Source organism: Saccostrea echinata, unplaced genomic scaffold (genome assembly GCF_033153115.1).
Source record: "Saccostrea echinata isolate AGI-Se365-2 ecotype Australia unplaced genomic scaffold, CSIRO_AGI_Sech_v1 ptg000041l, whole genome shotgun sequence".
Lineage (NCBI taxonomy): Eukaryota > Metazoa > Mollusca > Bivalvia > Ostreida > Ostreidae > Saccostrea > Saccostrea echinata.
This window is the reverse complement of record NW_026889790.1, coordinates 166278-193133: the sequence shown is the minus strand read 5'-3', so window position 1 is coordinate 193133 and position 26856 is coordinate 166278. Positions and strand designations below refer to the sequence as shown.

The window sequence follows — 26856 nt, the reverse complement described above, 5'->3', positions numbered from 1 at the left end:
GCTTGTCAGAAAATTTTGGTAGTGCCCCCTCAACTGTCAACTGAAAAATGTTTGGCTGTGCCCCCCCAAACTGAAATTGCTTCCTACGGGCCTGCTTCTTATTTCAGGGGCAAAAAGGTGAAAATGAATGATCAAAGAAAAGCCCCACACCCCACCCCCACCTCAACCCACCCCACTCCAAAAAAAAAAAAAACAAAAAACAAAACAAAAACAAAAACAAAAAACAAAACAAAAAAAACTTGAGGCACCGAATCGGGTCTTAATTAACTGCATGGGTACACATAACACAAACTGCTTTATAAGTCGAACAAAACGTTTTAGACGTAACCCTGCATTTTTTCACCTAGAATTATCAAACAGTAACCGTGTCAACCATCGTTTTTGAATGTGGGGGAGGGGACAGGAAATATAATTGGCAAGAAAATAAAAAAGGGAAACTGTCGCAAGTCAAAAATCCTATTTCGTGTGTGAGTGTGTGTGGGGGGGGGGGGGGGGGGGAGTCGACAAGCAACAGGAGACAACCGGCCCTTCCATGAACATTTTCATTCTAAATTAAAAGATAATGCTCGCAAAAAAAGAGCAGCTCCACCCCACTCCGGACAATATGTGCCTGTAATGTGTGTTGATAATTATTGTGCTAAGTTTTACCAAGGACCTATAATATACTGTATAGGTCCCTGGTTTTACTTTGGCGTTAATTCGCGAAAGTATTCCATCGATTTTGATTTTGTCTTGAGTGTGTTGCCATTTTTTTCCCTTTCAAAAAAACGGTTTGATAATTTTCATGACGTATTATGACAAGTAGATGGGGGGAAATTTTGATTGGACGACTGTAAAAATTATAATGAAAAAAAAATAGTGCTCCGGGTGAGGCTCGAACTCACAACCTCCGCATTCCTCATCCTGTGCAAGCACAGGGAAGGTACTGTCTATAAGTACGGCGCGCTAACCGATTGTGCCACCGGAGCAACTGGAAGTGTGACATCAAACAAACTACATATTCCAAATGCCATAATTATAATCATTAATTTATTTCTAATTAACAATACACATAATCACAATCTCTGTTTGAGTCGATAGTTTGATAACAACTTCTCTTTGCATTCACACAACGGGGAACCAGCAATTTAATTCACCAACAAGTAAGCTCCACTTGCTACGTCAACAAAACAAAATGGCTGCGCCCATGTCAAATTTGTAAACATTTATGATCTATTAAAGAAATCTCTATACACCAGGTCTCTTCGAAGGAAAACCAAAAGAGGTACGAATAAACAATGTAAAACACAAGGAGAATTCAGAAAGAATGGAATTTCTGGATTGCTTAAAAGAAAAATAGACGCCTGCATATTATTGTAGAGACACATAAAATATAAACTATGCTTTTACATGACATCCAATTTGTAAATAAAGGTATTCTGACTAGATCTATTCGTTGCATAAGGATACGTACATTAAACAGTCGTGTTTAGGCCTACTGCTTCTATAGTTCTCTGTTTATAAGAATTGTTACAACGGAACTGAAAGCATGAATGTGGAAGTATTTCTGTAAGAAATCATTTCTTTTAAAGTAGAAAGTCCATTATTTTCTTACAGTGGATCAGGAACTAGCAACTGAATGAGACATGTACCATATACATTGTATTAACTTATCACCTTTCAGTTTCAGACTTGTCATTACTTGTCAAACTGGTGACACTAAGAGAGAGAGAATCATTAATCTTTAATTAGTTATGCCTACTACCCCTTTTGGGGCATAAGCCACCCACAAGATTTCTCCAGGCCTTTCTATCCAAAGGAATTTATTTCAGCTCTTTCCATGTTTTTCTTGTTCCTGGTGTCCCCAGACACAGATTATTCTAACTAGGTGTCGGCCTCTAAGTCAGACTCTCTACTTGCATGGGGTTTCACGGCCTTACCCCTCTTGCATTTTCCTTAGGGATTCCAGGACAGGGTTTGCCTTGTGGTGTTAGTATGTGGCTTGTGTAGAATGTGCCTTTATCCACTTCAATCTTTTCTACATTATCTCCTCTTCAGTTGGGGCTTGGTTTGTTCTCAGTGCCATAGTTTGGTGTTGTTGATTTTGTCAGGCAATCTAATCTGGAGGATTTGTCATAGACATGTATTGGTGAATATCTGGATATTGTTGTTGTAGCACTTGTCCTCCATGTTTCTGGCCTATTACAAGAGCACTGCCTTAACATTGCCGTTAAAAAGCAACAGCAGCAACAATGAATTATTCCATTCACCTTAAAATCACTCAGTTATAAAATATTTAGTCTCAAATGTATAAAGAGTTAGCTTTAATACAACTAAAGAATAAGTCTGTGTTATTAAATCTACTTCCTATTTTTTTTTTTTTTTTTTTTAGACATGTGGGTGTTTGAGCAATAGTTGTACAGAATGAGTTGGTGGAACACATCAAGTTTCTCCAGCTTTGCAACACAGGCTTTGAAGAATGCTCAGAAAAAGATTGATAAAGTCCTTGACATTAACGAGGATGGGGCTGTGGTAGAGACTCCATCAGTATCAGGTAAAATTTAAATGGCTAGAGAAAATTTTACAGGTAAATTCCCATCTATTATAAGAATTGCAGGTACTCCAGAAGTTAACTGATGTAAAACATGTATGGGTGATACTGGACATTGACTGTAAGTATAACCTTACCATTTAAGGAAATGATTTAACGTAGGTCGCGGGTTTGCTGACGTCGTTAAAATTGGGTACGCAATTTATATGATTTGGGCGACTTTCTTGTGCACATTTGATTATGACGTCACAATGAAAAAGAAATCTGCGATGATTTTTGTTTTATTAAATTCTTCAGTATATCATTATTTAGCTATAACTTTTCATGGAATTGGTAGTTTAATGTTATATTATTTAAGCAACAACTTATCAAAAATAATGAAGGCTTTTTACGATTTGTATAGTCGATACAATACTTGGATATAACTTTTGTTGGAATTGGTAATTTAGTGAAAAGGGCTTATTACGATTCGAATGATCGACACTGGAAGTATTATAAAACGTTTAATTATATTTATTATCAATCGAATCTTCTCGGGCCTTTCCTGCAAGCTTTTAAAAACAAGTGGTTGTTTTTCGGCTGGTCGGAAAGGCCCGAGAAATTGCGATTGATTTGTTTTCACTTGGTATCCCGAAACGATATGGACACAAGGTTCAACTGACTTTTTTTCCTTTGATCGTATTTGAATTTACAGTTTGATTTATTAATAAAGAAGCCATTATTTTAAAAAAATCGAAAATACACCTGTCACATCAAAAGATTAACTTTATTTTTAAAAAGGATATTTTTAAAATATATAGATCTACAGTTTATCATGAATTAAATACTGTTAAGGTACGATGAAACATAAGACAATTTGTTAGCGACACTGACCTCCTGTTAGGATTTGATTCTGAAGGAGAGGGGGTGGCAAATTTTACCGAGACATATTGTTTATTTTCATGTCGGTGAAGGACAGATTATTTACTTTAAGAAAAAAAACAAGGACAGATTATCTATTTCTTCTTCAGTGAAAAAAGTCTTACAAGCAACAAAAAAAAAGGAAAACATCAAAGTTGAAAACTCCCCTGGAGGGGGGGGGGGGGGGTGCCAGAACTAGCCATGGACAGTTTATTCATTTTTCTTGCCCAGTTGCTGACAGATTATTATTTCCAAAATCTGTAAGGATACATCTAATCTACTAAAAAATGCAAAACAAAACAAACAGAAAAGAAATGGTAAGAAAACAACACATAAAGAAAGTAAATTGGAACAAAACTAAAGGATTGATTCATTTGATTGTTGTTTTACGTCCCTTGCGAGAATTTTCACTAATATAAGACGTACAAAAACCCTAATCTGAAGAGAAACATGTCTAGTAATCATTTCATTGATATTGAATTATTATGATACGATTCATGGGTCACTTGAAAGCAGATAGAAGTGAATTTCTTTTTTATAAAAATTATTTAATCTTATTTTTCTGCACTGAAAACAGGATAGATATTCACGACGTCAAGCATGACGTCGCGATATTTTATGACGTCGTTCTTAAAAATGTTACATTTTGTGATATAAAAGCAATTATCCGCATTTAAATTACGCGAAAACTAACTCGAAGACATATTAATTTTTTCACATTGATTTATTTCAAATCAATTCTTTGTTAAAATACCAAAGGGGAAAAAATTTTGTCTGCACCATTTAAAAGTTATTGATATTTTTTGAAACAAAATCTTGCCTCAAAACGAGCTGAAAACGACATTTTTCTTATATAATTCAATAGAATAACGCCAAAAATGTCACAACAACAATGGCGTGTTTGGGATTAAATTACACAAAAACGATGCAGACGGATTTTATAAAATTTTCAGAGAATATAAAACGAAGGTAGAGGACTCATATAACTAATTTTCATGGTATGTTTTCGGACACTTTTAAATTGCCTGCAAACCCGCGACCTATGTTAAGCTGACTTTTATTTGGTTATTAGTAAAGTAAAATTGCAGTACATGTATCTATGATAGATTTAATCCAGGTTAAAAAGTAAGTTTTGATTGATACATTCTGGAAAAGAAAAAAGAAATTAATTTTTAAATTTGATAATGAACATTAAAACTGTTTTACAGAAAACAAAGTTGCCAAGTCTTCAGAGGAACCTAAAAAAGTAAAAGACACAGGTTCATCGTGGTCTTCCTGGGGGTCGTTTTCTTTGGACAAAGGAAAGGATGAATCTGTAGAGGACACAAGAAGTGCCTGGTCCATGCCGTGGGGGATGGATACCAGTCTTACCAAGCCTAAAAAAGAAAAGTCACAACTGGATAAATCTAGTGAGGCTTCCACTGTCAAGAAAACTGAATCATCACCTGTCAACCCAAAACCTGGTGGTTTGTCATCTAAAACTAAGAAAGGGGCACTGAAATTAAAATCCAGTGTACAAAATGAAAAGACTGAAAACAAAGGAGTAGGAGAGAGTGTGGAAGAAAAATCAAAGCCAGAGTCACAAAATGTGGAGAGTGTAAAAGAAAGTGATTTATTAGATACCACAGGAGACATTAAAGTTCAGGAAAAAGAAATTTGTGAAGATGTAAATAACGAAAAGGAGATGAATAATGATACACTTAAATCAGTTAGTGATGAAAAAATTAACAGAGATAAAGTAACAGATGTAGCTATAATTAATCAAGAAAGTGCTGAAAAATCTATATGTTCTGAAGACAATAAACGTTCCAGTTTAACAGAGTTAGAACGAGAGCGTTCTGACAGTGAACCGCCATTATCCAGTGTTTCTGAATCAGAGGGTGGGTCTAGTGAATTAATAGTCAGTGAACCGTCACACGAAGAAACTCCACAAAGCCCATCACCAGTGATTCATTCTGATTTCAAGGAAAATATAGCAATTACTGAAGTGAAAGAAGAAGGAGAAGAGAGTATTGTGAAAGAAGACAATTTAGTGGAGTGTGTACAAGATCAGGTACAGTTGAGAGTTGATGAGGGTACTGAGGAACAGATTCAAAATAAAGTAGAAAGTCAACAAGAAGAGGAAGCTATAGAAGCCCAAACCAAAGAAGTGGAAGACAGAGAAATGACAGAAACAGTGGATGAAGGTACTGCAGTTGGAGAAGAGGGCACAGTTGTCTGTGTAAGAGAAAATGATGTTAATATTCCAGTTGGTTTTGATTCTTTAGCTGAAGTAAACAGATCTCAACCAGTTGACATTCCATCTAATAGTCCAGATATCGATCAAGAGAGGCTTTCTGGTTTACCTCTGAGCCCTTCAACAGCAAGTTCACTTGGTGGAACAGACTCAGACACAAACAAACTGGACAGTAGTTTAGACACTTATACATCAGATGAAACAGTCATTGAAAAGAGCTCAACAAAGATGACAAAATCTGATGATAGCATACCAGAAGATTACATTCCAGAAAATGTTCCAGAATCATCTGAAAATCAAGACGTTGAGCCCTCAGAAAACATGGGAGAAATTTCCCCTAGTAGTTCATATGTAAAGTGTATGATTGAAGATGCAATGGATGACAGTGCCAAAATGGAGGATAATGGAAGTGACACACCATCAAAGTCAGAGTGTTCTCGCAGCACGGGAGGCCATGACTCGGGGGATGAGATATCCACAACTACATCCTCCGACATAGAAATCATATCACACGTGTCAACTCCTACTTCCAATGGAGATGGGTCTAAAATGGTGGATTTATCTCCCTTGAAGATATCCCTTCAGAAAACGGCACGTAGAGGAAGCAGCCCCACCCACAGGCGATCTGATAGTCAGTCCAGCTCTAGCACCCACAGTAGGGAGGGACAGTTTGAACAACTCAGTCCAGGGAGGGATTATCAAGATGAAGATGACCATAGGGGAAACCAGCATATGCATGAAGGTTAGGATCATCTCAAAAGATGTTATTTTTTCCTACTATTTGACATTTTGTCTAATTTTATTAAAATCAGATTCTTTTGACTGGCTCAAAAAAGATCTGAAGTTTTTTGAGCTGATTAAAGGATCTAATTTTAAATAGATTAAGATTTTTACAGAAATTTTATATTTATTGGGTATTTTGTAGGGGGAAAACATGATTTGTTCCCACTAAGTGAACATTTTGAAAATGATCAACAGCAGAAGCTCATTAAGGTAACAGTATGTACTTGTTCAGATTACGCTTAACACTTGGAACAAGAAGTAACATAGGACATGCATACATTGCTTGTTGTTATGAGCATGTTTGGACATGATAATATTGCCAGCTGTTTGCTTAGTATACTAACATTTGATTTTAGCTATGGAATAAATGCTTTTATCATTATTTCAATTATGTTTTAAGTTAAAAAAAATGTTTGTTAAATCTCCAGAGATACTCTGCATGGAAAAATACAAGAACTTTATCTCCTGTGAAATTTGATTAAAAATTTACATTTTTCTTGTTAAGCATGTAAAGCCAGTTCATGTTTGTTGTTATAAAACATCATTTCTGCATGATATTGAGAAAAAATAATTTTTATTTCAAATGCCTGTGAATTAATGTATACAGAACAATTTGGGTTTATTGAGTTGTGGGCACAAAAAACAACTTTTTTCAAGGTGTGGTCAAATGCAAAGACTGAATATTTGAGAAAGTATAGCATTAGAACAGTGTATGACTAGGGACTGGACTCCTGGTGCTGGATTAGAAATAGGAAGTATTTATAAGACGCTGTATGTTTTAGTTACAGACCGTCCCTGAGAATACGGACACCACAAACAGTGATGTAGTATACCAGCAGGTCAGGGTTTGTGTAGGGGTCAAAGGTCAAACAACCTCTACATAGGGACCATCTCAGCACTGTTTTTGTCAGATATATATACACATAGCTGAATTTATAAAATATCAATTTACCAACTTTTTTTTTGTTGCAATATTCTTTTTCCTATTATCAATTTGACAATTTTGTTCATCAATGCAATAAGAAAGACATCCTTGTGGTGTTGGTGTAAATTTTTTAGGAAAAAAAAAGTTTTCATAAAACAATTGCAACTCTCAGAAAACCATAATAAAGTGTTGTTTTTTTTTTAAATTTGAATTGAAACAGAAGAAAGTTGTGATATAATATGATAAGCTGCAAATACTGTTATATTTATATAAACATTATTGACCCCTGAGCAGGTCCCATTTAGATGTTGTTTGATGTTGGTGTGTGCTACAGCTTTCAGTGTTTCGTGGGGTTTTGCACTAACACTATGTATTCAATGTTTACATGATCATTCCATTTTCAGTTTTTGTTTGTTTTTTTTTTTTTCAATTAAGCATATAAGGTAAAGTACCAAGGAAGTAAATGGCCAGCTATCTGGTGGAGCAGAATTCAATAATACAAACTATTTTTTTTAAAAAGGAGACTTTGAATAAAAAGTGTGTGAATTCAGCTTTCTCTGAACATTTGTATAATTCTGTGATGTACATGTAAAATAACATGTGAGTTCACTCAACATTACTTGTTATTATTGAATAAATGAAGGTGCTGAGCAATAATCATTGGTCTTCATTACATCAAGCACATGCAACATTCATCATATTTTTTTTAGCTCACCTCAAGAAAGTTTCAATGCTATAATCCTAGTTTTAATGTAGTTGTATGTGTCTAGGGTCAAATTCTAATGCAAACTATTCCCAAGTAAAGGCAAACAAGATCTGGACCAATTTTGCATGAAACATGTACATCTAGAAATGTATACACCAGTCATTCATTAGATGTTGCAGTGACATTGGGTATCAGAATGAGTGACCAGGATTGACATGCTTTAAGCAGGAGCATTCTGAAGAACATGTATATTTTGACCTTTATTGCATTGTATGAAACCTCCAGCAAAAAAAAAAAAGATAAATAAAAGAAATAGGAATAGCTCTAGCTAGCCCTGAAGTCCATAATTTTTTTCAGAATTAATGCAGGAATTACTAACATTCTTTATAATTTATTTGTTCAGGGAAAACATTACTAGTCTTGGCTTCAAGACTGACAGATACTGTTCTCTTCCTAACCAAACTTGAACAGAAGATTCAAGCATGGATGGTTACCAATAGATTTGTTTCATTTGTTACACATGACTATAGTTGCTAGATTACAATGTCCAGGTCTTTAGAAAACTCTAAGGCTTACCATAAGGATTCTGCTGGAGAGAGATGATGCTAGGTATCAGTTTAATTTTGGATGTTGATTTTCCCTCATAGTAATGAAATAGCTCATTGACAGCATCACTCATATATGATAATCATTGAGGTGAGCTATGGTCATAAAAGGTTGGTTTTTCATCCATCATTGGGGTTCCTTCAATATAACTATGTATGTTTTGTCCTTTTTCTTTTTTCATTTCTGGTAGTAATAATACAAAGCTATCAAGTGTTTAACTTGTGTAAAGATAAATAAGCATGCTTTTTCTCATTGTATAACTTTTGATACATGTATAATTCTCCATCAGTTTCTAAGCAGAGGCATTTCAGGATTTGCTTATTTTCTTTCTCTGTGACATTAATGCTCTATTTTCCTTGATTAAATATAGAGGATTTTAGAGTAATGAAAAATAAAATAACTTCACCCTTTGCTTCAACCAGCATGCAATGTATTCGGGTATTTTTTGAAGTATTAAAACCTACATTCATGTAATACACTGAATAGTTTTCTACATTCAGGTACACAATGATGACATTTATTTTGGATGCACTTTCAGAAAATTGCTGAGCTGACGGAAATTCTACAAGCCAGAGAAAGTAAACTGGTTCAGATGAGTAAAGACAACAATGACCTGATGGAAACCAGTAACATCCTACGCAAGTACGTCACAGAACACACACAAACACACATACAAACTAGTTATAATTGTAACGGGGACCGTTACAGATGTTCCCCAAACGCTCCCCAACACCCTTTTGGTGCCTTATTTCCTGTAAGCTTCATTAAATAAGCCAATGAAGTATATTGATAGTTTTTTGCATTTCACGCGCGCGCACGTGCATGCATGTGCAGGATGACCATGTCATCTCATCTATACTATTAATGCATCTTTATATTCTCAGTATTAAAACATTTCATCAAAAAATAAATAAGTTCCGGCTATATGAAGTATATTGGTCATCTTAGCATTGCACGCATGCGCACCTGCATGCATGTTCATAATGACCATGCCATTTTGTCAACACTTATAATATGTCTGTTTATTCTTAGTATCAAAGCTTTTCATAAAAAAATATAAAAGTTATGGCTACATTAAGTATATTGGTCATTTAACCCATTGCGCGCACGTGCATGCATGCATGCATGTGCATGATGACCATGTCGTCTTGTCTACAGTTTTAATATATATGAATATTTTGAGTATCAAAGCATCTCATCAAAACGTATAATAGTTACGAGTATATCAAGTATATTTGTCATTTTACGCTTTGCGCGTGCGCACACGTGCATGCATGCGCATGTTGACCATGTCATCTTGTTTACACTTTTAATATATCCTTATATTCTGAGTATCAAAGCATTTCATCAAAAAATATAAAAGTTACAGCTATATCAAGTATATTGGTCATTTTACACATTGCACGCGCACGCACGTGCATGCACGTGCGCTCAAAATGACCTTGATTCCGCAAATCTACATAACATGCCCATTAACCCTAAAAAGGTTTCACCTCAATCGGATGAGTAGTTGACGAGATCACTCGCGGACAAAAAAGTACCCAGGAAGAAGAAGAAGAAGAAAAATAATAATAATAACTAGACTCTTGTTGCCATGGCAACAAAAAAGTCTTCCGTTCTTCTAAATCTGTAAGAATTTGCTTCTTTCTGTGTAAAAAACATACATATCATATTTACTGTGAAAGAAAAAAATAACTGGAAAAAAGTCCTTTCAGTACTTAAGGTACTTTGATTTTCATTATCAATCTTGTATAATACATTTGGCACCTATAAGAGATATACGTATATCATTAGCAATTTAAAAAAAAATGTTTGCAATCATTTCTAAGACAAACAAACAGACGAACGAACACCGTACTATCATAAACTTCACTGTGTGTATCTTTTGGCATAATTGTGATGGTGTTATAAAAAAATATAATGAATTAAGTTAGTATCACATTAAACGTAAAGTCACTGAGTTTTGTAAAGTTATAATATCAAGATTTGACAACATACCTATAAGACAAATTATTCAATTACAGTAATTCTTCAGCAATCGATTGATTGATTGATTGATTGATTATACGTATGTTGTTTAACGTCCCTCTCCAGAATTTTTCACTCACATGGAGACGCCACCACTCGCCGGTGGAGACTGTAAATTTTTGTCCTATACTTTGGCATTTATCGCAATTGAGCAGTGGGGAATCTTTTTTATGCCAGCATCTTCTGCGACAAGGGACCTCGATTTATACGATCTCATCCAAAGGACCGGTCTCTACGTCCCACAGTCGAAGTTCATAATACCGAGATATTTTATTTTTTATTTTATTCTATTTTTTTCACAAGTTTGTTGCAGCAGATTTACTTAAAGATCATACTTCAAGATCATTTCGAACTCAGGCTACTTAATTGCAGTGCATACAGCGTCAAGTGATTTTGATTGACAGGTCAACACACGTGCACTTCGTGTGATACTTTTTAAGCTGAAAAATATACAGGATGTGACCATGACTGACTATGAAATCAGAAAACATCTAATAAAGAATGGGTGTGACCGATAAAGAACTAATTTTTGGTCTGGATCGGGATTAAGAGGGAATCTCTCCTCTCTCTCTCTCTCAGACATGTAAATTGAACATTTCATAATTATAAAACATGAAATTCTGTATACATGTAAATGGTAATGTTATTCACATGTTCCAGATTTAAATCTAAAACGAATATATAATTCAAATTCAAGACGGGGGGGGGGGGGGGCTTCAAAGGAATTAGATAATTTTATGAATTACAAGGAAAAGTACGGACGTCAGTTGCATGCACATGATTATATATCATTGCATAAAATTGTGTTCATTCAGATATACTTATCCCACATATCAACAGACTTGTACAATTTTTTTATCATGTTTTTTTTTTCAAAAGAAACATATAGCGTACCATTATTTCACACACTCTTTAACTCTTTGAGTATTTCACAAGAATCCAAGAATCGCCTTTTCACATCTTTTATAATTCCTTGGGTATATAGAGTATAGATCATGTGTCATAAATAATTTAACCTTTTATCAAATATATATGTAATAACCAAATCTAATCTATAGATTGATTTTCTTTCTTTTCAGTGGCAGATATCAATTTATTTATAAAGGCTTTAAAACAGTACTGTATTACAATTTTCTATCGCTTAATTCCTTTTTTGAGTGTATGTAATATTTTTTAATATCGAAAGTAAAACTCGGAAATCGGGATAATTTCGCATTCAGATCATAGAGAATAATAAATCGTCTGCATTATAGAAGGCTTATAACTATCGTATTCTGAACTTAATTTACGAAATAGATAAAACTGCATGCCTGTCCATCACTATAAATGTATGTTCAGTGCTTATTATATATTTACTTTCAAGAATTAGCTACCTAGCATATATATATTAATTTTTTTTTAGATATATTCATGTGTAAATTAACTAACTGTCAATACAGACTTACACTACACTGGCAACTTCAAACTTTACATGCACTGGAAGCGGTAACCAACGTCCTCCTAAATTTTGAAGAGTGAATATAGAACGTCTAAATATTTTGATATGGAGAGTGTATATGTCTCTAACGTCATCGATACTATTTCCGCCTTTATCTCGAAAGTTCTATTCTCACTTACAAGTCAGAGTTATCTTTCTTTGCCCATTGTCTACACACTAGGTAAATAGGGAAAATGAGGGTACCGAAAATCTGCAAAATGTGGAATCTGATTTCAAAACAAATAATATATTTAGTATTTGTAGAATAACCTCTGTTATACATAATAATATCTTGAAAAAATATTAAAAAACAAAAAAGTTGAAAATTGACCAAACACAAGTTCACTTCCGGTTCGGACAGGAAGTACCGGAAACACACGAAAACAACTTCGAAACAAAGAGAATGTCATGATCTAATACTCCTGTAAATTTCACATCTTTACCCCAAACCGTTTCCGAGAAAAATTCCGGACAAAAGTCCATTTAAAAATTGGAAATTCGGCCGTAACTTCGGACCGGAAGTGAATTTTTCAAAAAACGGAATTTTATATAAACTTCATATATCAGCCTACTATCATGTGAAAAATTGTGAAAATCTATCCAACCATCTCTGAGTAATCGCGCTCACAAAATTTGGGAGGAATAATAATAATAATAATAATAATAATAATAAAAAGAAACAATACAATCACTATAAGTCTTCCGTTGTGAACGGAAGACTTAATAAGAAACAGAGTAAAAACAATATGTTCCCCAACTTCGTTTGGGGAACATAACTAGTACATCACAGCACACACACACATACAAACTAGTATGTCACAGTGTACACACATACAAGTACATCATAGTACACACACATACACACATACAAACTAGTATGTCACAGCACACTCACATACAAGTACATCACAGCACAGGCATTTGTATATTGTCAACAAGTGCAGTACGATTAATGATTAAAAAATTAACTATAACCTATCAGATTTTCAAATTCCTCCTCCAATGATTCATGATACAATTCTTTTAAGGACTTAAGTTCATTACATACAGCTGCAATAATGTTGATGCTTATTTGAGCGTTTCTGTCGACAGTCAAATTCAGCAGTTAGAAGAATTAAAGGAAGCAGAATCGGAAGATGTTAACAACGTCACGTCAGAATTCACAAAGAGGCTGTCGGAGGCCGAGAAAAAAATCAACCAGGTCATAAGGGTAGGTATATACAGGCAAATGAATAGAATTCACAGTCTTGTAGGGATAACTGAGGCCATCTTTAACAAATTGCTTGGTTGCCCTCTCCCGACTGACTGGCTAAAAATGGCTCAAAACCTTCTTTTTTTTTTACATTCCAGGACACAATTTTTATTTTTTATTTTAATTCCTTTTCTCCCGTCTGCAAATATATTGCAATTTTCTGGAAAAATGATTTTCTAACCTACCTACCGACCCAATCATGAGAGGGCAAACAAACATTATATTAAAGATGACCTGAAAGTTTTTAATTAACATGACACCATGCACATGTCCTTGTTATGTGGCACCATACCTTTGTTATGTGGCACCATACCTTTGTTATGTGGCACCATGCCCTTTTTGTGCAACCATGCCTTGACAGAACACACAGGTTTGTATATAGTGATTAAATAAATAGAGTTCTTGTTCCATGATGAGTTAAGTTTAAATAAAATGTGTAATATCCATACAGTAATAGTCCCCATTCAAATTTTTACCATATTCAAGGAGTAAGTTCAGGTACTAAGTAAGATCTATCAGACGTATATTCTATGTATTGTAAATTACAGGAAAAAGAAACCATGAAGAAACAACTCCAAGACACTCAAGACGAGTTAGCTAAAAAGTAAGTTACCGAGTTCACAGATATTCCTCCTCATTTTATTTATAAATACATGTTTAAAGATTTCACAACTATTGCATGGCAAATGAATAAGTGCATTTTATATACATTTTTTTGGTGGAAGGAAAGAACTAAAAGTTTTGTATTATGTTCCAGAACAAAAGAAAAATCCAGTCAGATTCAGGAGAAGGATCAACAGATTAAAGAATTACTGCAGGAAGGTACATGTATGGTGTGGGGTCATGACAACAAGTAAAAGAATTTAAAAACAGGAAATTTTGGAAGAGGAAAAATAGTGTTAGTTACAAAAATAATTAAAAAAAACTGTCATCAATGTTACAGGAGAGAAGCTTTCCAAACAACAGCTACAGAGTAATAACATCATCAAGAAGCTGAGGGCTAAAGAGAAAGAAAATGACTCCCTCATTACATCTCAAAAGTAAGTCCACAATAAGGCATCCTGGGAAATGACTCCCTCATTACATCTCAAAAGTAAGTCCACCATAAGGCATGCTGGGAAAATGACTCCCTCATTACATCTCAAAAGTAAGTCCACCATAAGGCATGCTGGGAAAATGACTCCCTCATTACATCTCAAAAGTAAGTCCACCATAAGACATGCTGGGAAAATGATTCCCTCATTACATCTCAAAATTAAGTCCACCATAAGGCATGCTGGGAAAATGACTCCCTCATTACATCTCAAATGTAAGTCCAACGTAAGGCATGCTGGGAAACTTTTCATCAGAGTATAGGTAATATTTTGGTAGAAATCATCTGCTTGTTTGTGCACATTCAAATAAATTGTACTAAGTATTCTTTCTTGTGAACTAAATTGATCATTAAAATGGGCGTCTTAACTTCTCTGCCATATTCTGTTTTCTGTTGGCTTAATTTTTGTCTTTCCTTAGAAATAATGTATCATCTTTATGATATCTGGATTGTGTTGTGACAAACATGTAAGTGATGTAGCAGATATTGTTAAATTTGTCACTGAAACTGATTTTTGATTTTATTTGACAAATATTCTCTCAGTTGATAAGTGAAAATTGTACCAGACGTTATTTTAAAAGTTGTAGTTATATGTAATTACAGGAAAAAGCTGGAGGATCAGAAAACAGAGTTAGAGCACCTGCGGAAGGTGTGTGAAGTCAAGGATGATTTAGAGAAGAAACAGACAGGTAAACGGATTTCTCGTAGAATGTGTGGAGATTTGGGAAGAAGAATTAGTGAAACATTGAAAGTTTTTATATTAAACATTTGAAATGTAATATTTTCAGAGTAATATACAGTGTATATGGTGTTCATATTACCAGTAAACACTTTTATAACCTAGAGTCTTATTTCAGAGGCCATCAATCAGTTAAATACAGCTGTACAAAAACAGGAAAGAGAAAAATCCAAACTCAAGGTGAATACATATAGAAAGAATACTGCAAACATGAAAATCAAGTTGATGATATAAACAATTACAGTCAAACTTGTCATAGCGGTCACCTTTATCCAGCGGTCACCTGTCCTATGCGGTCATTTTATTTCCTCCCATTGAATTTTCCTATATAATGTAACTCTATTAAGCGGTCACTTGTGTAGCGCGGTCAGTGGTCATCAAATTTCATGTAAAATCGCTGTTTTACCTCGTATATAGCGGCCATTTTGTCCGATCACGTGACCAGATCTAAAGTCAGGTGACTCCCAATTTTTGTTACTAATGTAAATAATTGGTCTTGTTTAGCGAGATCATGGAACAAAAATAATTGGCCTTATTAAAACCATTTAAAATATTGGATATTTCATTTGTGTTTTTTTAACAAAACTAAACAAGGGTGATAGTGACCGAAAAGGTTATCAGGAAAACGGACTTACGAGAATCTTAATCTTATTGAATTGGAATCTTGTTTAAAAAAATCTGAATGATATTAAAAAACAAGGCATCCTTATTTCTCTATTAATGGATACAATAATTAGGTGTTTCCTAATTATTAGTTCACGTTTGGCATGCCCAACTCCGATAGATGTAATTGTGTAGACGCATGGCAGGCCATTTTTAACACATAGGAAACGTTATTATTTGTAGAAACCCTAATTAACTGTTTTGTATACTCAATGTGTCCTGATTATCTTGTGATTTTCAATTAGATAAGACTACCGTTAGGATTAGTCACGCTTCAATGCTCACAACACCTGTGAATTTGATATCAATTTGCATTATGCACTGCTTTGATAAACTGAGAATATTATGACTTGTCTGTTTATTACGCTACTTTTAAACATAAAATTATCAGGACTAACTAAACTTGTTTCTTTAGACATGTTAGAGGAAGTTCAGATAAAAAATACATTATATCTTATTCATGGCACAACTTGATAATGTTATCTTATAATAAAAGAAAGTCTTGTTGTTTGGAGGGAGGATAATGCAATGCCCTATTAGACTCAATATATTTTTGTTGGAGTCATCAAATTTAGCTTGAACTTAATTTAAAATTTAAAAAAAATCTAACTGAGACCATTGATGTCCAAAACACATCCTTCTTTAATATTCTATGATGTAGTATTTTAAAAACACAGAACATACATAAATTGGAAAAGAATTTTTCTTGAAAAAAGATGAACCTCTTTTCAAAGGTCACCTCTCTATAAGGGTCACTTTTAATGGTTCCCGCAGGTGACTGCTTAATACAGGTTTGACTGTATACTGTAAACATGGAAATAAAATTGGTGATTTAAATGAAGTAAGCAAGAAATATATACAAATGGAATGAGTCTGATTTACATATGTTCCAATGTATAAATATCCTGACAACTGTACATCACCTGACATTTATCTGGTTTCTTATTCTAGATTTCCCTATAATTTTTAATTAGTGAATAGAAATTAAAGTACGTGAAGTATTGTTTGTCTGTGGATTTCTAGATTAATAAAATCCATTTTATTACAACAGAGTGACCTGGAAGATGCTCAGGAGAGAGTCCGAGGATTACAAACAGCCCTGGACAACTCTTACAAGTAAAGTCATACTCCCCCCTCCCCCCCTAAAAAAAAAATGTTCAAATGACTACAGTATAGTCTGTATGTTTAAATCCCCTAGACTTCCCTTCATTTGAACTTACAAACTTTCAGTTTGCTGAATTTTTTCTGTAATAATTTTTTATGCTTTTGATCTATACATTTTTGTCAGTGATTTTATTCTGTTATAATTTTTGATGTTTTCTCTCTGTGATGTGTCTTTCTTTATGATTACAGGGAGATAGCAGAGTTACACCGCTCTAGTGCAGCACAGGACAGCAAAGCTGCCGAGACAGCACTGAGTCTCGAGATGCAGGTCCGAGAAGAACTGAAGTCTCAGCTTGAGCAAGAACGCAAGAGTAACCAGCAGGAGAAAGAAGCTCTGATCAATCAGGTCACACATCAAACATATAGTATTCTCTGTAAATTAAAAGAAAAGATTCTTTCTGGTAATTGTAAGTGTTTGGTTCTGTCATTTAGTGTGTTTCAAAACTGCATGTTTTGCTTAAGAAACATAATTTAGGAAATTTCATAGAACTGTATTTAAAAAAGTTAATATCAGTGAAAATATGCAAGTTTTAAAAGTACACTGTGGTGAAGTCATTTTACAGTTCTAATAACTATGATAAACACTGCATAAGGAAATGCTAGTACATGTATGTAATACTTTCTTCATACGGTACAGAGAATGAGAGATTTATTTGTGAAATATTTACATGTGTGACCCCATTATTAGAGACTGACTTATGTGATATTGGTTTTACAGATAGAGGATCTGACAATAACTGTGTCTATGTGTTATTGGTTTTATAGATAGAGGATCTGACAATGACTGTGTCTATGTGTTATTGGTTTTATAGACAGAGGATCTGACAATGACTGTGTCTATGTGTTATTGGTTTTACAGACTGAGGATCTGACAATGACTGTGTCTATGTGTTATTGGTTTTACAGATAGAGGATCTGACAATGACTGTGTCTATGTGTTATTGGTTTTATAAATAGAGGATCTGACAATGACTGTGTCTATGTGTTATTGGTTTTATAAATAGAGGATCTGACAATGACTGTGTCTGTGTTATTGATTTTATAGATAGAGGATCTGACAATGACTGTGTCTATGTGTTATTGGTTTTATAGATAGAGGATCTGACAATGACTGTGTCTATGTGTTATTGGTTTTACAGATAGAGGATCTGACAATGACTGTGTCTATGTGTTATTGGTTTTATAGATAGAGGATCTGACAATGACTGTGTCTATGTGTTATTGGTTTTATAGATAGAGGATCTGAGAATGACTGTGTCTAGGATGGAAAAGGAACACAATAGGAGGGAAGACATGCTACGACAAGAAATCTTCGATCTACAGCGGGTAACACGATCTTCTTTATTTATCTAATCTACATCACATCATTTTAACATTGTAATCAGTCAATTGAAGATGATGGAGACTTCTTTTTTTCAAATTAGGTCATTTCTGGTCCAGTTTCAGTGATGTTTTTATGCATACTTGTCTGCTTGAGAAATGTTTACAATGACAATTTACTTCCAGCATTTACAAGAAGATGAAGCAAGAAATCAGGACCTCACTCAAAATGTAACATCTGGTAAGGCAACATTGCCATTGTGTACTAGGGATACGTTTTCTAATGGATATTGATATCCTTCATTAGAATGTCTAAGAAAAGAACTTACATGTTTACATATGTGTGAGAGATATTGGTGAATTTTGAGCTGTTGTTTCTTTCAGCCACCCGCCCCCTGCTGAGACAGATTGAGAATCTTCAGTCAACATATGCAGCTCAGTCTCTGTCCTGGGAAAAACTAGAAAAGAATCTCTCTGACAGGCTGGGTATGGGGTTGTTATTTGTAACATTCTGTAGATTCCTTATTTTGAATGCCGTCTATGAGATTGATCAACCCAATATATTTCGTAGACAGCAAGTAAGAAACCTTGAGGCACCTTTGTTTACTTTAAACAATTTTTTTCTGTTTAATTTTAAATGTTTTTCTTCTCTCATTTGAGTGAATCTCGGCACTTCCATCTTTTGTGACGCAAGCAATACAAATCTGATGTCATTTCTTAAAAGGGCCACTACTCTAATTTCAAAACGAAAACATCATGGAAAGTGGTTTCTGTAATAAGTGATTTCTGACATCGATAGGTAACACAACATGTTTGCCATATTACCATTCTACCTGCTGGACATAAAAATATAGCCAGCAGTCACATGTTGCGTTTGATCCATTGAAAGTGTGACATTTCAATCCGCTGGAAAATATTTAGGAATCTACAGTATCTTTTGCATTAAGCAACATACTTGGTGTAGCATTACATGATATGTGTGCAAGATTTACCTCACCATTTAGAATCCTTTCAAATACCTTCAGTGTAATGTACAATTTTGAAATCAAAATCAATAGAATAATGATTGTTGCTTTTAGTTGAAAATCAGACCCAGTTGGCCATGGTGACGGAGAAGGAGAGATCAGCGAACGAGAAAGTGATGGAGCTCTCAACTCAAGTTGCCTCACTAGAGTCTCAGAACAGTCGACTACGACAGGAGAAAGCTCAACAGACGGCTCAGACTGAGATGTTAAAGACTCGAGTACAGGTGCTAGAGGATGCCAAACACAGGTAACTATTGTGAGATAACTCATAAAGCTCAGAGCAGTCCACTCAGGCTTGGTTGTAGGGATATTTCAAAGTGAAAAGTAGAGCATAGTAAACATTCGTTACATGAAGAGGAGAACTCAGATTAAGTTGTAAAATTTTTTAAATAATAACCATCACTGTAAAATCCAGGGTTATACTTGTACCTTCAAAAAGAGATCACATGATGTCAGAGGGCATGGCCAGTTAAAAATTGCATGACTTGGTAAGAAAATGGTGTTGGAACAATATTAAAAAAAATTTAAAAAGCAGGTACTGAGTATAAGGAATAAGTATCAATTTATGGAGTTTATGAGGATAATAACTAACCTGGGTGCACTTGTTAATTCTTGCATAACTGCCCTCACAGTTATCAAAATTATTGCTGTCTCCTAGGTTCTTTATCACTTCATAAATGCCAATGTTTGGAAACTTAGTTCACAACGATGAAATGTTCATAAAGTTTGGCTAAGATTCATGATTTCTTTTGCCCACAGTGAATCGGTTCAGATTGAGGCTGTTAAACAACAGATGTCACAGGAAATGTCTGACCTCAGGAAAGAAAAGGTAAGACCATTTCAGATATTATAAATATTTTACCATAATGTCAGAAAATTAAAAAGTATCACAATTCTAAAAATTATTAAGAGACCCATCATTTCTTTGAAAATATATTAATGTTCACTGATGTATAATACACTGTTACCTATGTTTGTCACTGACTTTTTTGAAGTCACCATTATAAAAATTTTACGTGGTTGTGAGGGTAACGTGAATTGTCACCCAGTGGCAACCCATTGTTGACTGAAGTGAATCGTAGGTCAACAATAATATTTAAATGGGTGACAATTTCACATGTTTTCCCTCACAACCATGTAAAAATATTTTCTGTAATATTGAATGTTTTAAATATGCAAACCTTTCTGCAAACTTTTCTCACAGTTATCAACTTCATAATTTTACAGTTGTTATCTGACTAATTTACATAAAAGTGTAACCATCTGTTATAATGTACATATATTTTCATGTAAGTTAGTTGAATTCATTGAGAAACATTTGCTAAAAAGCACTATTACCCTCTGAATGATGCACCCTCTGTGATAGAACAAATCAACAGTCTTCTTTACTTGACAACGGATGGTATTCAAACAAAATTATTAACTGTGCGGAATCTATGCCACACAGTCCAGTTATTTGTATTTGCATAAAACATTCAGTATAATATACCAGTAATAAAAACTACATGTAGTTAAGGATAACATTGAACATGTTCACCCCAAGAAAACCATTGTCAACTGAAGTTGCAGCCTTGGTTGACAATGGTTTTCTTAGGATGAACATTTTCAGTGTTACTACATGCACTATTTATATATTGTTACAGGTTTTCCTGGAGACCCAGCTGGACATGGAGAAAAATAAAGTGGAACAAGAGAGGAAGAAACTGACCCTGGCTCAGGAACAAATCTCACAGATGGTACACACATCTAAGTCTCTTATTCTTAATGGATATTCACAAATTTCTTGTCCAGTAGAAATGAATTTCACTTTTCCAGAAAAGTCTGTACAACACAAATATTTTTGAACTTAATAAAAAATTTCACATTTTCATGAACCAGTGATCAGATACTGAATGTGTTTCTAGGAGAAGGACCTCCAGCGCCCTCAGTCCCGGGGGTCAGTGTCACCCCTGTCTGTGTCCAGATCTGAGAGTGTGACTGGTGACCATGGGTCCATGTCTATATCCTTCTCACAGGTAACCAGTATTCTTCTTGATTGTAGAAACTTTGGCTATACTCTGTTGAATGGTCTTAGTGCATTGACAATTTATGCAATACTGTTGTCAGTCGTATTTATCAAGAATACTTTTCAGTAGTTATTCAAGCCTTACTACTTAGTTTTTTAGGACTTAAAATCATGATATACCCCCCCCCCCCCCCCCCCCCCGATAGGTATTTAAGCCCCCTCATTATGGAATGTGGGAGAATTGGCGTTCTTAGTAGTTAATAACTTGATTTTCTTAAAAGTTTAATCTTGTTGAAATGTTTTAAAACTAGATTTGAATATGTGACGTGGTAGCGTGTATTTAATTAGTAGTCTCTTTTTATTCACTGCCTACAATGAGTAAGTGATTGGAAACATTTACAGTTAAACTTCAGTATCTTGAACATCAATATTTCAAATACCATGGATATGATGAATTGTCTGGAAATCATGTCCCACCTACTTTTTCTTTATGTAATTTTACCTCTTTATCTCAGATCCTTTGATATCTTGAAGATTTTCTTTGTCCCGTCAAGTTTAGGTTTGAGTGTATGTTATATGTATAGTAGGATCACTTAATTAAATTGAAAGATCAAGGTTAATATAAGCATTACTTGGCCTTTGTAGGATGATTTGGAGAGAAGTTTTGTGATGTCTCCTGTGTCCAGTAGATCGACACTATATGAGAGTATACGACAAGGGGGTGGGGCTGCAAATTTGATTGACAGCCTTCAGTCACAGCTAAAACAGCGAGATGGTGAAATTTTCCAATTAAAAGTAAGTTTTTCAAACAATATCACTAAAACTGATGATGAAATATTTTGAATTGAAGAATAAAACATGTATTTTAGCAATTAAAAATGATTTTAACTACTTGTATTATATCTTTCATCATTCTGAATATTGGTTCATTAACTCCCTAATATGCATTTACTGATAAAATTTTGTTTGCATTATTTGAGTTATTTATATGATGTAGAGTGATATTCAACAATTGGAGAGAACCCGGGAGTCCATGGCTCGAGAACTCGTCAATCTGACCAATCAAAATGAAGAAATTCACGAAAAGATTGAAGAGTTACCACAACTCAAAAAGCAGTATGAGGTAATTCTTTTTAAAAAATTAAATTCAAAGGACATGCACTTTTCATTTATAGACTTTAACACTTTTTGGGGTCATTTATAAACGTACATGTATAGCTAGGCAATAACAATGGGAAATAACTCTGACTTATCTGGTTAACATAAGAAAGTTGCATCTCGCAAATATATACAATGCTTTTGTGTCTCAGAAATATAATATTGTAACACAAATATATAGATTTACCATAATCCCAAAACTTGTTATCAATATTACTTTATATGAATAATTTGTTAAAGTAGAACAATTAATATCTATTCTGGATGGAAGGACCTAATTGATGTAACTGTGTACTGTAGGATTTGAACCAGAGGTATGATGCACTGTTACAAATGTATGGAGAAAAAGTGGAAGAAGCTGATGAACTGAGACTAGATCTTCAGGATGTCAAGGAGATGTACAAATTACAGGTAATCAAATTCTGATTGGTTGGATGTATAAAGAACTAGGCACGCTAACTCCCGATTCCCGCCTACATTTTACACCCATTTAAATTAATAATAATGGCAATTTGGCCGTAAAATCTTTGTTGAATGCAAAGAAGTGTTCAATGGTAATTGAATAATATTTTTTATACCAGTGTTGAATAGTTAATTACTCTTAATTCCAACTCTTTTTATAACGGGGGTAGATGATGGTTTCATTGAAATCAGGCTTGAAAGCATAAGCATATTTTAAAATATTCTTGGATGACGGAAAACGTCATCAATGCGCTACGCGCATTGATGAAAATGTTTTCGGTCCAAATTTTTTCTTTGATATTTCGGTCAAAGAAAAAAATATTACATTCATTTCTTATCATTTAATTATGATTTTAAAAAAATAAAATGAAAGTTTCTTTCACTTTAATATTTAATTTACGCATCAAATACTGTGCGTAGGTATACATCACAACAACGTTGCTAAATTTCAAAATGGCTGAATGTACAGATCTACGAGCATTGAAGAAATTTACCGTCCAAGTCTTCTTTGATACATCGACCAAATAAAAAATAATAAGATTTATTTCTTATAATTTAATATTTATCTTTCAAGATGAGATTTAACCTGAGAACGAGTGACTGTCCAACATATACTTTAGTTAGACTACCTAAATTTTCAGACGCAGAGTAATAGGGAGAAACAGCGTTTTCAAATACTGTGTCATTACCAGCTCTTTCTGACAATTATAAGAGTTTTTACATAAAAAAAAACTTACCTGTTGTGTTATTAATTTTTGCTATATCCCAATGGGTATATTATCCCTGGTAAGCTGATATCTTTAGGTTTGTAAATGTAAAAGGAAGCTACTCAAATATAACCTTAACAACTTTTTCTACAGGTCACAGAAATTTTGGATTTCATTTGCGCATTTCTTCATCTGAATTTCAAACCGAACATATAAATGTATACGTATCACAACCTGTCCATGCATATCACAATATGCTGTAAAATCTAAAAGAGTCGGTAGCATTGAAAGAATTCCGTCCTCGCTCAGTGTCGTTTTTCTCATGCATTCGTTTCCTAAGAATTAACAGATTAACGGCATTTCTCCTCTTTGGTAGCATTAAACATTTCTTCACAGTTCTATTGTTCGTACCAGTTATCTCAAAGGCAAACATATAACATACATATGATGATTTCTTACCCGCAACTGCATTGTTGACATTGCAGACGATTTTATTTGTTTAGCAAAGGGGGATGGATAATTCGGAAAGAAACGAAAGTAGAAAATAAATCAGGAACGTACCGGACAAGTTTTGAAATTCAGGAAAAGAGAGCAAAAGTATTTCATTTTTCTTTCACAAAGTAATCTGGAAGCGGGAAATATACATGTAAAGTCAGCCAAAGTAGTTTCGGCTGCTAAGTGCATGTGAACTCCAGATTTTATTGATGCAGTTATCAGAAGAATTTTTTATCCAATCAGAATCAATTATTTTATAGAAATGTTCTTTAAATCTTTCCTTTTGTTTTACGCATATAAAATTAAACATATGTAATTGATAAAATACAACGTTAAAGTTGTAAAACCCTTCGAAATTGGTAAAAAAAAAAAAAAAAGAGAGCATTTTTGTCGTTTTTTTTATCTGTAAACATATGTCCCCCCCCCCCACACACACACCCGTGAAACACAAAAAGCTTTGAAATGAATTTGTGAAATAACAATCCATATTACCCGTAAAAAGGAATTTTTGTTTCAAGGGGGGGGGGGGGAGATGTTTTAAAAATATTTTCCATTTTCCGTTGATTTCTATAGTGAAAAACACGTTTTACTCAAATTATAGAGTTATCTCTCTTTGTTTTCCCAAATAAGTAATGTTTCATGAAAATTCATATAAATAACTATATAAAAAGGAAAAATCATTTAAATATGTTAACTTTTGAAAATTGACTTGGAGATAGGCGGGAGAACAATACTATCGTTCGCAGTTCTTACAGATATTCAAACTCTGATCGGTCAATTGAATATTCAGATGTATTAATTACATGTTCTCAAATTCTGATTGCTCAAATATATAAATTATAGTATTATGCCTCAAAAATAATGAAAAAAAGAGCAAATTGAAGAGAGGTAGAGAATATACATGTACATATTGAATTTCAATCCAGTATATTTTGATTGCCTGTATAATGTAGAATGCGTAAATATTAATATATGACTTTTTAATTGTTTAATTGTTATCCTTTCAGATTGATCATCTCCTTGCTAAGTAGTGGACACTGAGTGGACCATTGTGTGATGACGGCGTACAGTTCTGTGATAAAGAGAGTGGACGATGAAGAAGTCCCTCGTAGATCCAATACAAGACGGATTTATCATTTAATCAGAAGCTACACAAGGTGGCAAGAACTGGTTCTACGAAGGCATGTACCCAAGTATGCATTGTATTATCAATAAATTTTGAATTTTTTAACGGTGTAACTTTTATGTGACATTTTTCCGTCAATTTTATTGAAATATGGATAAGAAATACATGTATTTGTCATTTATACGATGTTGAAATTTGTAAGTAGTATACAGAATTCCTTGAATGAAAAAATCAATAAAACGTAATATAAACTTGAAATGATCATTACAGAGTGAAAAGTAATGATAATGGTACTTCCAGGTCATGCATGTTATCGATATAAATAATGAATGTAAGTAATAGAAAGGGCTTTCAGAGTGTGGGAGATAAACTTAATATATTGTCATGTTATAAGTGTGTATTTATTATAAGACTGTATAAGCTCAGAGGTGAGGAGTACAGAGGGTATGCTTCATACTAGTGTGTCTCAGTCATTTATGTATGTTCTCATTTTCATGTGTATTCTTCACTTGTTGGGTACATGTTTCTAAATCATATAGTCAAATACTTTGCTTTGGAGGTACCTATATATAATATAGGGTGTACATTCGAGGTGAAATTATCTTTAGATCCCAGATGTTTGAGCTTACCTTGATGTATATTTATAAATAAATAAATCTTGGTATTAATGATATAAATAAAATATATAACAAAGGTGTTCCTGGCTCCATTGTAAAAATACTTTGCTTATATGGATGAATACTTGTACAGTTTTAATCTTTACTGAACTCTTAAATCAACCAATATTTTACTTTGTTTTGTATGAATTTCAAGTTAAATTATAAATAATTTACCATTCTGTAATTTTGTTTGTTACTAGAAATGCCTGTTTACTGATTGTTTACGACCTGTCGGTGAAATAAATCTACAAGATGCAAAAAAGGTGTTATTTATTTAGCTAAATAATCAGGCTAATTAATTGGTTCTCTCTGTAGTGACATTTTATTCATCATACTTTTATGCCTTGTTAAATAATTCCAGCCAATGAGCTGCTGAGATTAGAACACTGACATTTATTCCAAAATTCCTTCAATTGTTACCAATTATCCCATGTTTAGATTTTTTTTGGTTGGATAAGACAGAGACATGTGCGTCTTGGAAAATAGTTGCTGTCTTGGGGATAAGACAACTGATGTCTATTCTTCACCAGCTGTTCACAAGCATGTTTAAACAAAGACAAAGACAAAAACTGTCTTATACAGAAGTGTGTTTAAAGTATTAAGACATTTTGATTTATATTTTAAAAAAAAAATTAAATACACCATTTTACAAAACGGGTCTGTGTAACAGTCATCCGTACCATGTAGCAACGTGCCTTCGGGTAATCAGCTGTTTTGCTTTGTTTTCTTTTTTCTTCAGCGACCACTTGCGTCTTCTATCTACATCCTGATCCAAAAGCGGATCATACAAAGATTAA

General features: G+C 33.9%; 1 protein-coding gene and 1 non-coding gene across 2 annotated transcripts; one reads left to right on the top strand and one right to left on the bottom strand.

Moving 5' to 3' along the window:
* Positions 1–859: 859 nt before the first annotated feature.
* On the bottom strand, positions 860–968 carry Trnai-uau (transfer RNA isoleucine (anticodon UAU)). Its single transcript has 2 exons — positions 931–968; positions 860–895 (listed from the first exon to the last, which is right to left on the bottom strand). It is a non-coding gene; the product is annotated as a tRNA-Ile (tRNA).
* Positions 969–1218: 250 nt separating this feature from the next.
* On the top strand, positions 1219–26321 carry LOC133200675 (TATA element modulatory factor-like). Its single transcript, XM_061336439.1, has 24 exons — positions 1219–1264; positions 2372–2533; positions 4639–6408; positions 6592–6659; positions 9225–9328; positions 13284–13401; positions 13992–14047; positions 14201–14265; positions 14387–14483; positions 15140–15225; positions 15394–15455; positions 16990–17054; positions 17292–17448; positions 18336–18428; positions 18609–18663; positions 18807–18908; positions 19502–19694; positions 20207–20276; positions 21091–21183; positions 21352–21462; positions 22098–22247; positions 22450–22575; positions 22911–23021; positions 25282–26321. The coding sequence occupies exons 2-24, from the start codon at positions 2404–2406 to the stop codon at positions 25303–25305; spliced, it is 3906 nt and encodes a 1301-aa protein (XP_061192423.1). The 5' UTR covers positions 1219–1264; positions 2372–2403; the 3' UTR covers positions 25306–26321.
* The last annotated feature ends 535 nt before the right edge of the window (positions 26322–26856 follow it).

What these genes read in the sequence shown, in the direction of transcription:
- LOC133200675 (XM_061336439.1), top strand. Translation starts at nt 2,404, where the DNA reads ATGAGTTGGTGGAACACATCAAGTTTCTCCAGCTTTGCAACACAGGCT. An exon ending in TAAAGAATTACTGCAGGAAG is followed by an intron (nt 14,266 to 14,386) that starts GTACATGTATGG and finishes TCAATGTTACAG; the next exon opens with GAGAGAAGCTTTCCAAACAA. An exon ending in AAGAAGCTCTGATCAATCAG is followed by an intron (nt 17,449 to 18,335) that starts GTCACACATCAA and finishes TTGGTTTTATAG; the next exon opens with ATAGAGGATCTGAGAATGAC.